Genomic DNA, 12,278 nt, shown 5'->3' with positions numbered 1-12,278 from the left:
TAGGTGTGCTGAGATCTTACACTTCTCTAATATAGTTTGGGATATTTTTTCATGCTGACATTTTGGCATGATTTCTTCTACCATGGCTTCATCTCACTTCCTTTATAAAACCTATCTATTGAACCTGCTATTAAGTGAGGCTGTTAGTCTAATTGTGCTAAAACAAAATTCCATACATTAGTTTCTTCTCTCACCTTTAACATATACGCAGTAGCATTCTAATAAAAGCTGTGATAGCACTGTTGCTGCTCCTCAGATGAGCTGTGAGGCTCAAAGACAGCTCTGGGTGTTTATTTGCAACATGTCAGACAGTGGTGTAAATGGAACCTTGTCTCTTTTCCTTGAGGTACTATCAGCCTTGGAAGTCTAGAATTCTAGTCTGATTTAAAAATGTCTGTGTGATAATTTAGCAAATGTTTGTTCACAGTGATTTCAATTATTCTTTACTGTAGAGTAGCCCAGTGAAGTTGTATGTATCTGAGATGCAAAAATGACATATCAACTGAAGAGCAGTTGATGTTAAACTTTCTACCCTGCTCACAAGTGGCTCTGAGCTGATCCCATAAGGCATCTTGTTGTCTCCCTTTGGCAAATGCAGCAAACTGAAAAGGATGTTTTTGTGGTTGTTTTGGTTTTGTAGTGGCTATTTTTAATATAAGTCACATTTCCATTTAGAGCTTCTTTTATTTTCTTTCTTTGTTTTAAACAGATAAGATAAAATTCTCTGGGAAGTAAGGGCTACCTTATGATACATTGAAAAGATGAATATTTAAATATTGGTGCAAAATGCTATCTTGAGAATTCATAGTGCTTCACAGAATCACAGAATGGATAAATGTTGAAATAGACCAGTGGGTCATCTGGTCCAACCTCCCTGTTCAGTCAGAGTCATCCCAGAGCACATGGCACAGGATTGTGTCCAAATGGTTCTTGAATCTCCAGTGAGGGAGACCTGACAACCTCTCTGGACAATCTGTTCCAGTGCTCAGTCACCTGCACAATAAAGAAGTTCGGGTGTTAGGTTCAGAAGTTCTTCACATTCAGGTGGAACTTCCTGTGCATCAGTTTGTGCCCAATGTCTGGTCAGAGCCTGGCTCTAGAGACCCTCCCTTCAGATACTGACAGACATTGATGAAGTCCCCTCTGTCACCTCTTCTGGAGGCTGAACAAACCCAGCTCACTCAGCCTTTCCTCATAAGAGAGAATCCAGTCCCTTAATCATCTTCATATCCTTCCACTGGACTCTCTCCAGGACCTCAATGTCTGTCTTGTGCTTAGGAGCCCAGAGCTGGACACAGCACTCCAGATGTGCCTCGCCTGGGCTGAGTAAAGGGGCAGGATCCCCTCTTCTGCCCTGCTGGCAGTGCTCTTCCTGATGGCCCCCAGAACACTAATGGCCTTCTTGGCCACAAGGGCACACTGTTGGCTCATATTTCAGTTCATGTTAGATACGTATATGGGTTTAAGCCATGTACATTGACCAGTTTTCTGAACTTCTGGTGTCTAGAAAAAATGGGTGTTTATGAGAGAAAGATTACAAAAATTACATTCCAGTAACTTTTGCTTTCTTTTATGTGTACATTGCATGCATTTTATACAGAGAGACACCAAATGTATGTATTTAAGGAGAAAATGTGATTTTTCCTTATTTCTGACTGCATGAGCACAAGTAAACCAGTATGTGCCATGATTTGCTCATGTTTATATTACAGTGACTGAATGTTAAGCAGACTTTGTGCTTTTCTGTTCATTCCTAGAAGTTTCTATCAGCACAGATGAATGGTATAATGCAAGTCTCATTTCACCATTGCTGTAATTTTTAGTGCTTGGATGAAAGTGTGGTAAACTGAATTTGTTCATTCTGTATAACAACTGTGGCACTGAAAAAATAATTTCAATATTAGAACTTGTTAAAACTGTTTTACAATCACAATACAAACTATAACATAAGCTTTCAGGTTTTAAATGTTTTCGCCTTGGGCATGCAAGGAAAACACTTTCATTAGAAGAATTTGTTCTGTCTAAGGAACTGTGATATGAGGTTGAAGGTATCTGGGGGTGGCTTTATCTGCCTCTGAAAGAGGCAGAAAAAAGCCTCTGAATCAATTCCTTCAAATTTGAATGTCCTGTGTTTACAGTAGCATTTGCATTGAAACCTTGTATCTTACCTGAGCAACTGGCTGTTTTGTTTGAACATTTGCAAATCACATAATAATATTTTGCAAGGCTGAACTATTAACAGAGATTTTTTTCAAGTCAAAGTTTAAAATACTTGGAATTTGTGGTTATGTAGACATTTGTTTGCTAATCAAGAAGTGTATAGTAAAAATAATGTTGCTGATCAGTTTTACAGCATAAAAATACATTTTAGATGAAATTGTGTTACTTCAAATACATGTTCTAATTCTGAAACCCATATAAAACAATGAAAACATTGGAGGTTTTTTCCATTTCTGTTTTTGGTGAATCTGTTACATGAATATAGAAATGTCTATTTTCTCCCCTTATATTCCTATTCACTTTTGCTCCGAAAGTTAGCATTCAGTATTCATATATAGGAATCTGTGAAAGCAGTTTCTTCAAAGTATTAACCAACCAGACTGTAACTTGCACTATTTAATGAAGGCTTTAATTTCCAGTCTAATGTAATCTGCTCGTACAACTGGACTCAATGAAGCCACTGAAAATTAGGAATAAAGAGTAATAGCTAAGTTACTCTTAGGTCAGAATCTCTAAAACAGTGCATACTTTCACAGCTAGAATCTTGCACAGATGGAATGGAAAACAGATATAAAGCTGGTACTTGTTAGCTCTATTGCAACTGTAACACCCTCTTTTCAGTGTTTTTAGGAACTTTTCAGTTACTTAATTTTTCTTTTTTTCCTACTCTTTACAGAGTAACTCTGAAGTCCAGTGTTCAGAAAAATAAAACCTCTGAACCTAGCATTTCTCACAGTACAGACATTACTAAAAGAACTACCAGGTCTGCTGCAAGAAAAAAAACTTTTAAAAGGTGAGAGTTACCCTCTTTACAGATCCTGTAACTATTTTCTGGGCAAATACTTTGAGCTGTTGTATTCACTGCTGGCAGGAGCTTTGCCATAGTTCAGCTCCTTCTCCTAGCAATGGAAAGTGAGAAACAATTACATGGATTGTGTCAGGTACTGACACATCTGGCACTGAGAACATCTGGAATGTATTATATCTTAAGTAATTTATTTATCTTGCTCAGTCTTCCAAGTTCAAAAATTTTAAATAGTAATTCTTAATGTGAGTGAGAATTACTGAAGACAAGGGATTTTGGTGATATGAACACCCCTTTGCCTGAAGTAAGAGATGAAAAAATTCCTTACAGCATTAAGTCAAATATTAGTCAGTGCATGAAGTCAAATCTAGAAAGAATTCAACAACTGAAATGCACTGGTTGTGGAAAGATGAAGTATATAACATGCATGTATACATTGGTATGAGATTTTTTTACTGAGAGCATGGCTGATAAGCTGAACTAAACCTGTTAGGTAAAGCTTAATGAAATTCTAAGTTCTAGTGGATTTATGGAAGACTGAAAGTTCCTTTTGGCCCAGAAGTATATGGTCAGACTACTGTTACTTATCTTTTTATATGCCTGTGATCACACCCCTCTGTGGCAACTCTCCAGGTCATTATAAAAGATGAGCCTGAGAGCATAGTTTAAAACAATATCCAAACAATTTCCACTGCTTACAGTTTACTGGAATTTATCTTAAACTTGTATTGAAAAATGGGTCTGTCAGGTGCTGAAGAGATTTTGATTGGAAAGAGTAAAAGCTGGCACATAACTACTTCCTATGTTATGTGGCTTGATTTATCAATAACTCTGAAAATTTAAGTTTTGCAGTTTTTTCTTCACAGAGTTTTTCTCTTTCTTCGTCCTGTTACCTTGAAAGTAATGAAGTTATGAAAAATTTGCACTGTCAGGGGAAATAGTCAGTAGAGTGCAGTAAATTCTATTCAGAGACATTTGTTGTGACTTTATTTTGATTTTATTGAACAATATTAAAAAATAAGACCTTGTTCATCAAACAGGTATTTTATTAAAAATCAGTGGTCTTTTTCCAGGTTTTCCTTTTGGTCAGTTGGGTTTTTTCTCCATTTTGCCTAATTTTTACCACATCAGTTTTGATCCAAATAGGATTGATGGGATTCTGTGTGCTGTTTTTATTCTTCATGCCTCTCCCAGTTTTAACCTAACCTGTTTGCAACATTTTGTATCTGCATTCATGTATGTGTGTAATCTGGAGACTCTCAGCTCCAGGAAAGCACTTCTCCTAGCTGACCTTTGTATTGTGTGAGATGTGAATACTGATCCTTAGGAGAAAACAGCATTCCTAAAATAGAGTTCATAGAAGATTTCATTAATTTCATAAGTCCTTTAGGTGTATTTCCAGATAGATGTATGACTCTGAAGGCCAAGCACCAGGTTGATCTCAAACTTCATTAAATTACTTCCTTCATATTTTAATGGACTTTCTAAAATTTCTACCCCAAATACTCACCATATGCTGTTTCTTTCCTTCTAACTTTGGAGGTCTAAGAAGTTCAGTTACTTTCACATTTTCATCCAATAATCAAATTTATCCTTGTTCTGTCACAGTTACAGAGTTCTTAATTGTTTTATAATCTGAGAGGGCTAATTGGGTGCTCTGAAGGGTGTTTTGGTATGACCATATAATTTGATGGATTTAGAACGCAGTACCTTGGTGTTGGTCTTGTAGGTGTCTTTTTATTTTCCTGTAGCAATTTAAAAAGTATCAGTCTTTTTTTAAGCATGCCTTTTCTTTTATTTATTGAAGTCTAAGCAGTTTGCATTACCTCATAGTACTCAGATTAATTTAACTTAATCCAGAGATCAAGTGCATTACAGGGTAAAGAATAATTATTTCTACAATATTGACATCCTGCCCTAACCAGCATTTGTCTTTGTCAAGACTTCATTTATTTCACTGAACTTCACTGACATTACTGTATATCCTTATTCTTTCATTTTCTTTCTGAAACATTCCAGTGGAAACATCTTGCACCATTTTTACATCAGTCTCATTTACTGCTTTATGTCACTTTAGTCAATTCTTTTTGTATGTGAATCACACCTGTGACCCATCCTAATGCAGTATAATCTGCAGAGCTAGGGAATTCATTTATCATTTCATCCTTCAGACTGTTGGAAACACTACCATGGATTGTCTCCAGAATGATTTTTCAGTGAAAAAGTTTTTCAGCTGCTTACAGCTAAAACACTATTCTAGCTTTTTAAAGAGAACATAGGGAATTTCAAACCTTTCTATAACACTCACTGCTTTTCCTTTGTGGAATGTCTTTAGATGTCAGCTGCCTTCTACAAAAGAAAGTACTGATGGACTTAACACATATCTTATGAATAAAATAATAAATCATTTTGAACTGCAGGAAATCACATTTCTAGCCCATAACCCAGTATTTCTCTATGGATCCCTTATTTCTCCAGTTAAGACATCTTCCTTGTAAATTTGCCAGTTCTGAGAAGTTCATGTCTGTATTTTAACAAGGTACATACTTCACATCCAAACCAACTAAGTCATAACACAAAAGTTAAACGGTCTTTTCCACATTACCACACAGAACAGAATTAAAATTAAATTTATAGTAAGTAGTTTATTAGAAATTAAATCCTAAGTGGTAAAGACATTTTGATGCATAAAAGTGCTTAAGGGAATGCAGGTGATGTTATTACAAAAAAATTATAAAGAGGAATGTGGGGGAAAAGGTATGAAAACTGCATAGAGGAATATCACAAAAGCTAACGAAGAGGAATACATTTTAAAAATCTCATATGGCTTTACTTTGCTAGGTATTACAAAGCAGTTTTCTATACCCTTGTTCAAATACTAAAAATTACCTGCAGCATTTCAGAACTTTTCTATATGTAATCTAAATCTAGCTTTAAAAAAATATAAATGTTTCTGTCCTGCTCTTCCTACTTTTCCTGCAGTCTGATATTTCAGAGGGAGAAAAAGAAAAGGAATGCTTCATACAAATGCACTTAATAATATTATACTATTTTGAATCCCCTTTTGCATTTCTGTATGGAAATGGAAACAGAATCTTCTTCATATTGTCTGTGATCAGACCAGTCTGTGCATCCTTGACAATCAGTATTGCTGTGTTACTAAATGCAGTGACTTCTACTGTTTGTTTCTTTCTTTGAAATACCATTTGCTCATTTTACCTTGCCAGAAATGCTTGCTTGAAATATATACTGAGTAATATTTAACTTTTTCCCTCAAATATGTTTTATTTCAGCTGCCAATCCATCACAAAGACTAGAACAGTATTGCGCTGAATTTTGAATAAGCCACCAATGTTGAAGAGGATATTCAGGAGTGAAGGGGATATAGAGGGGACTTGATGCAATTCAAGGAAGATCACTTTGGCTCTATTTTTCAGTTAAAAATGAAATAGAACAATCTCTTTTTAACTTGTAGAATAAAATGAACTGTCAACATGTTTGGTAGAATTTTTTCTACCATGTTAACACTTTCTCAAAACCTACGGAATCTACGTACATTCAGACTCAGGTGTAAATATTTAAGCTCTCAATTATAAAGAGGGCTTGCTAGTATATATGATGCATGTGTACGAATTGTGATGGCAATCACTTAGCTGCTGACCACCAGATGGTGGGAGCTTTTAAGTATATAAATCTGTGTTGTGCATTCAGACTGGGCTGAAGTCTTCACTTGAGTCTGAGAATCAACCACAAAAGCTTTTTTTTCTAATAGTATTGGTACTCTCCTGTGTTGACTGGCTGTTCTTTCTTACTTTGTATGGAGTTTTTTACAAAACTGCAGTATTGAGTACATAATGTAACTATTGTCCACCAAAGAATGCTTTGTCAAAGGTTGTGTGGTTTATTTAGGAAAAACTATTGTAAGTGATTAACCTTTTTTAGTAGTGACAGCTTTTTAGTTGTTCACAACCAATTGCTCTTCGAAGTAGTATAACTGCTTCAAATATGGTATTATTTTAAAGGGGAGGAAAAACTCTACCATTTAAAGCAGTGCTGTCATATTGAAATGTCATTACTGTTTCTTCACTGAAACATTACTGTTTCTTTTCCTATCAAGTCCTTTAGGTGAAACTTTAAATTACCATATATGAAAGGTAAGAATCCCCACCCCAGATTTCATTGGTATGCTTGATAACACATGGACAGTGCTTTGGGACACTTAATGTGTGCAGCAGACAAAAAAAGGGAAAGCTGCCATAGGACTGAGGTAGTGGAATTCAGGGGCAGGTAAAAATTCTGACATCTAACACTTTAAGAAATACTATTTACCTCTGGTAAAAAGCAGTGTAATTTTTAGAGGAATATGCTTGAGACTGAAATTTTCATCCCCTACAGGACTACAGTGGTTTTTTTCCTACTACTTTTCACATTATGGCATTTCAACACTGATGTACCCTTGTCCACCAGCTGGCTGATGGTTATAGCTGCATATCCCTCAGATGAGGGCTGTTACCACATAGCCTTAAAAATGAATCAGTTATTTGTTGATTTAATAACTTTTACAGTACAAAGTGGAAGAAAATCAGAAATCTGCAATGTTAGTAATAGAATAACTGAAGTTTTTAAAGATGCAGATTACCTCTGTGAGAGAGGGAAATTTCAATGAATGTAAATGTTCACTGACTAGTTTCAATCTACATCCTTTTGAATGGAAACTAAGCTTTCTGTTAGGCTGGTGATTTTTGAATGCCAGTATGAATAAAGTATGAAACTACACAATGGCTGGAAAAGAGTTTCTAGCAAAAGAATCATGAATTGGAGAGGAAACAGGATGTGAAGTGTAAGTAAGCTTACAGATAACATCCATGTGCTTAGATAGTCAAAATCTGCAAATATGAATACAAACTAAAAAGAAAAGATTTAATGCAAAATATAGGACAACTGAAGGCTAATACTGAAAATATTTTGTTTTCTTCTTAAACTTCCCTTTTTACCCCATTTTCTTCTAGATAAAAAGCATCTGAAAGAGAGGGACTGATCTCATCCTAGTAAGGCAATTAAAATTTCTTGGGCTTTGAATGGGGTTGCTTTGTTTGTTTTGGCAGAAGTTATTTGGTTTTTCTGGGATTGTTTCAGTTTAGGGCGTTTTGGATTTGGTTTGTTTGGTTAGGGGTTTTTAGTGGAGGTTGTGTGGTTTGGGTTGTTTTTTTTGTTTGGGTGGATTTTTTAATAAGCCATTTGTGCAAAACTTATCTACAGATAACCACAATAGTAGGTCTGTTGTGCAAATATGAATCTATGCCTATTTTTGAACAAAATTCTCATCTTGGAAGGCTAAAGAGGTGTAAATAGTGAAGAGAATCAGAATAAAGGTTTAATAATATTTACTGTGTTTGGCTTTGCCCTTCTCAGCTGAGCTGCTTCTTTTAGTATTTTTTTTTAATCTAAAAATAATTGGTCTCTTTCTCAGCCCTTCCAAATTCTAAATCAGAATTTGCTGCATTTAAAGTAACCAGCAGAGTAATTAGCACTTCTAGCTTCATCAAAAGTAAATTTGCATAATGCAACTGCATAAACAATAGCAACTCTAGCTAAACCAAAACTAAATGTTTAGCATCAATGTGTTTCAGTATACCCTATTCACCATCCACTATCTTAGTAAAAAAGCACATAAATGTCAAAGGGATTTTACATCTGAATTTTCCAAACAGCCTTATATGGAAAATTAACTCATTACCTCATTGTGCCAAATCTAATTGTATGCTTAGATTTGTTTGTTACAAATTTTTATTACTTTTTCTAACATTTTTAATATACCATACCAAAGGTGTCTTAAGTACAAGAATGAAGAGTCGGCATGGATGAGGAAGTTCTTGGTTTCTAAATTTTTTCTGAATTGTGAAGTACTATGTGCCAAAACGGAATGTGTTATGGCAGCTGTGTCACCTTTGTATATCTGTACAACAGAGCAGCTGAATGAAGTTTCTTCTGCTGTCATCAGTTAGGAGAGTCTTCTTAGAAATTCTTTCCTCATTCAAACATCTGGCAGATGAATCCTTCCTCAATCTCTTAACTAAAAAGACACTACATGCTCAAAAGCTGTAAGATCTTGGGTAAAATTGCTGGTTGCCATTACAGCATCAAAAAAACTTAGACACTAACCTAGACCTTGTCTTTTTGCCCTAGTATGACAGTAGAGGAAGCACTGCTGCTTTAAAACAGTAAGAGATTGTAGAAAAAATCCAAAATATAAATGTGATATTCACCAGTTTGTTGCACTGCATTTTTTATATTAATTGTTTGCAGACTGTCATACGTAAACTCACGTACAGGCTATCAAGCTCTAAAATTTTTTGACTGACCAGTACTGTTCATCCTGATTAGTTTTAAACTGTATATTTCTAATCATATTTTTTTAACTTGGATTGACAGAACGGAAGTTTATTTTGCTGAAGGTATTTTTAAGATAAAGCTTCATATTATCTTGTAATATTAATTAGTTCAATATGCATTTGTCTGTTATTTGAAAATACTGCAGATTGTATTTGATTTTATACAAAATCTGAATAGTGAAAAGTGTAAACATGAACTGTGTAAAATTAAAAATAATGAGAAGGTTTCTTTTCTGTTTTATTTTCAGTATGATCACAAAGACATACATCATATCTGTAACCAGACTGACTCATATGTGCACTGAAAAAACGCAACACATTCAGCTCCCTGAAAATCTTTAATTAAAGCATAGATTCTTAAAACACACATTTCTTTAAATTTCAAAAATATAGACTTTCTGTCTCTACATTTCCAGGAACTCGCGTTGGAAAACAGTACCTGCATTTGAATGGTTGGGATACAGTTACACAATGAAAAAAGCACAGTATGACAGATCAATGGGATTTTAGTTGTTATTTCTCCTTCCTCTATGATTATATAGTATTAATTTTTAGAAACAGGCATTATCTTAAATAATATATACTTTGATACTCTACCATGAACAGTGAAGTCTTCCAAAATAATTAAATTTTTAGGAACAGTGATTTTTGTACAAGCATGGGTGATGGCCTAGCATAGTCTTTTAAAAAATACCCAACAGCAAAAAATAGTACCAACTGAAATACTTCTTACTGCCCTTACCTTACCTATATTAGAAAATGCAGAATTTGCACTCACCAACCAGAGCCTATTTGACAAGCAAGTAAACTTCTACTTCCCATAATGATACAGTTTTATAGTTGGAAAATATGTTTTTCTGTTCTAAGGTGATTCTTTCCAAATTTTAAGCATGAATTTTAAACATGAATTTTAAGCACCATTTCCTGACAAACTGCCTGATGAAGAGTGAATGGTGGAGAACCAATTTATGCATTTGATGCCCACAGAAAAACACAGTTAAGCCCTATCACATCATTAGCAATTTATGGAGTATTGACACTGGGCAGGGGAGGGCACAGGATGGAAAGAATCTCACAAAGAAAAATTTAACAGTGGTCCAAGACAATTCCATTGAGAAGTTAATGCACTGCAAGAATAATCTGTTCACAGTAGTTCTGAGTAACTTCAGTTTGGATCTATTCAGCCTCCATTGCATTGCAATTGCTACACTGCTTATCTAGGAGTAGTCAAAAACATGCTGTAGCAAAAAGGATTCCCTTTATTTATTTATTTATTATACATGAAATCTGAGTTCCAGAGAGAAACTGTGCTTTAAACCTATCTCACCAAGGGTTTGTTGAAGAAGAAATTTTTTTTTTTTCTTGCACTTCTGGTTCTGGGGTTGGTTTCATATGGATGTGACTAATAAGTGCTAAATATGGAATAAGGCCAAGAGAATACAGACAAGGGTGATGTGCTTTCAAAGCTCATGGAGTGATGGGCCAGAGCAGTTACAAAGATGACTTTATCTCAACTCAGAGTAACACGAGGTAGGCCTTTGTTTTGGATAAATGGCTATCAAAGTTTGAGCAGATCAACCAGTACTTTTTTAGCAATAATGAAGACCAGGCCAGCATGGGGAGAATGAATACACAGAAATAAAATCCAGGCAACTGCCATAAGAATTTCAAAAAGAACAGTGAGCTTTAACTGATTAACCCTCCCATTCTTTCTTGACACCTGAGGACTTGACATGATGACAGTGAGGATGTATTTCATTAGGACCAGTAAAGAGAGTCATATTGGTATTGTGAAGGATCTGTGTACTGCAATTGCTATATTAACTATAATATTATGTTTTTGTGTTTTCAGTATACTTTGTATCAGTATATTTTATAAACCAGAAATGCCATGTAACATGAACCATCTTCAGGTAAGTAAATCTGATATTAAACATGACACCCTTGATCCATGGGATATTTCCAAGAGCTTTGTCAAGTGTTGGATTGTCACAAAGGGTGTGGAAAAAGGCACCCAGAAAGTCTGTCCTTGAAACAGTTCTATTCCTGGTCCAAGTCCTCTCTATCAAAGTCTGTCCAAGATCTCAAGGCTGACAAAGATTTCAGACAGACCAAGCAGCCACTGGTGTTTTTGATCCCTCAACTCAGCATGTGGTGGCCCTGCTGTATAGCACAGCAGCAGATGAAGAACTCCTCTGTGTCACTAGCACCTCCAATTCCCAGCTCTCCCAAGCGTGCCAGTAGCTGCAGTTTAGTTACTGCACTAACAGGATAAAGTGGCAAACTCCTAAGTCCTTGTACCCTGACATCACAATAAGAATAGACCCTTGGCATCAGCTATTACTAATGCAAGAAAATCCAAAGTGAGAGTGATGCCAAGAGCAGGAGGGTAAATAATGAAACATCACTTCTTACCCTTGTGAGCTTGGTTTTTCCTCTGTCAGTGCTTTGATGCCATTCTTTTAAGACAGCAGAATAATTTCATTGTTTTCTGCTCAGTTGAAGGGGTCACCTCTTCATGATCACTCCTTCCAGCACAGCTTTTCTCTACACATCCTTGTATTTCTTCCTGAGTTCATGTTTTGCTATTACTAGACTGATCTTTCACCATTCTTCCCAAAATGCTCACTGGACTGAATCTCTAGTCAGTACTTAAAACACATTATATTTGTCCTGGTTTCATGCTTCCAGGTGCTTTTTGTCCATCTCTTTACACCAGCATCATATCTATTTTAAAGTGAACTACTATTTAGTGTTGATTTTTTTTTGAGTTCTATCTCTTTCTCCCACTGATCAGACCTTTCTAGCCTCTGGTATTCTTTCACTGTAGCAACTTCATTGGGTTTTACTTTTCCCACACT

At 35.5% G+C, this 12,278-nt stretch overlaps 1 protein-coding gene across 5 annotated transcripts in view; it reads left to right on the top strand.

The window, feature by feature from the left end:
- CDC14B (cell division cycle 14B) overlaps positions 1 to 9,644 on the top strand; it is a 44,064-nt gene extending 34,420 nt beyond the window's left edge. For 2 of the 5 annotated variants that reach the window (XM_085567626.1, XM_021534706.3), the window contains 2 exons: positions 2,897 to 3,013; positions 6,319 to 9,644. In XM_085567626.1, coding sequence (XP_085423752.1) covers positions 2,897 to 3,013; positions 6,319 to 6,358 — 157 coding nt within the window. In that variant the 3' untranslated portion in view covers positions 6,359 to 9,644. The remainder of the gene's footprint in view (positions 1 to 2,896; positions 3,014 to 6,318) is intronic. The other 3 variants (XM_077790545.2, XM_021534707.3, XR_014951554.1) reach the window with 2 other exon arrangements.
- Positions 9,645 to 12,278: the final 2,634 nt, after the last annotated feature.

This window comes from Lonchura striata, chromosome Z (genome assembly GCF_050655825.1).
Source record: "Lonchura striata isolate lonStrDom1 chromosome Z, ASM5065582v1, whole genome shotgun sequence".
NCBI lineage: Eukaryota > Metazoa > Chordata > Aves > Passeriformes > Estrildidae > Lonchura > Lonchura striata.
The sequence above is the reverse complement of the archived record's forward strand: the minus strand, read 5'-3'. Positions and strand labels throughout refer to the sequence as shown.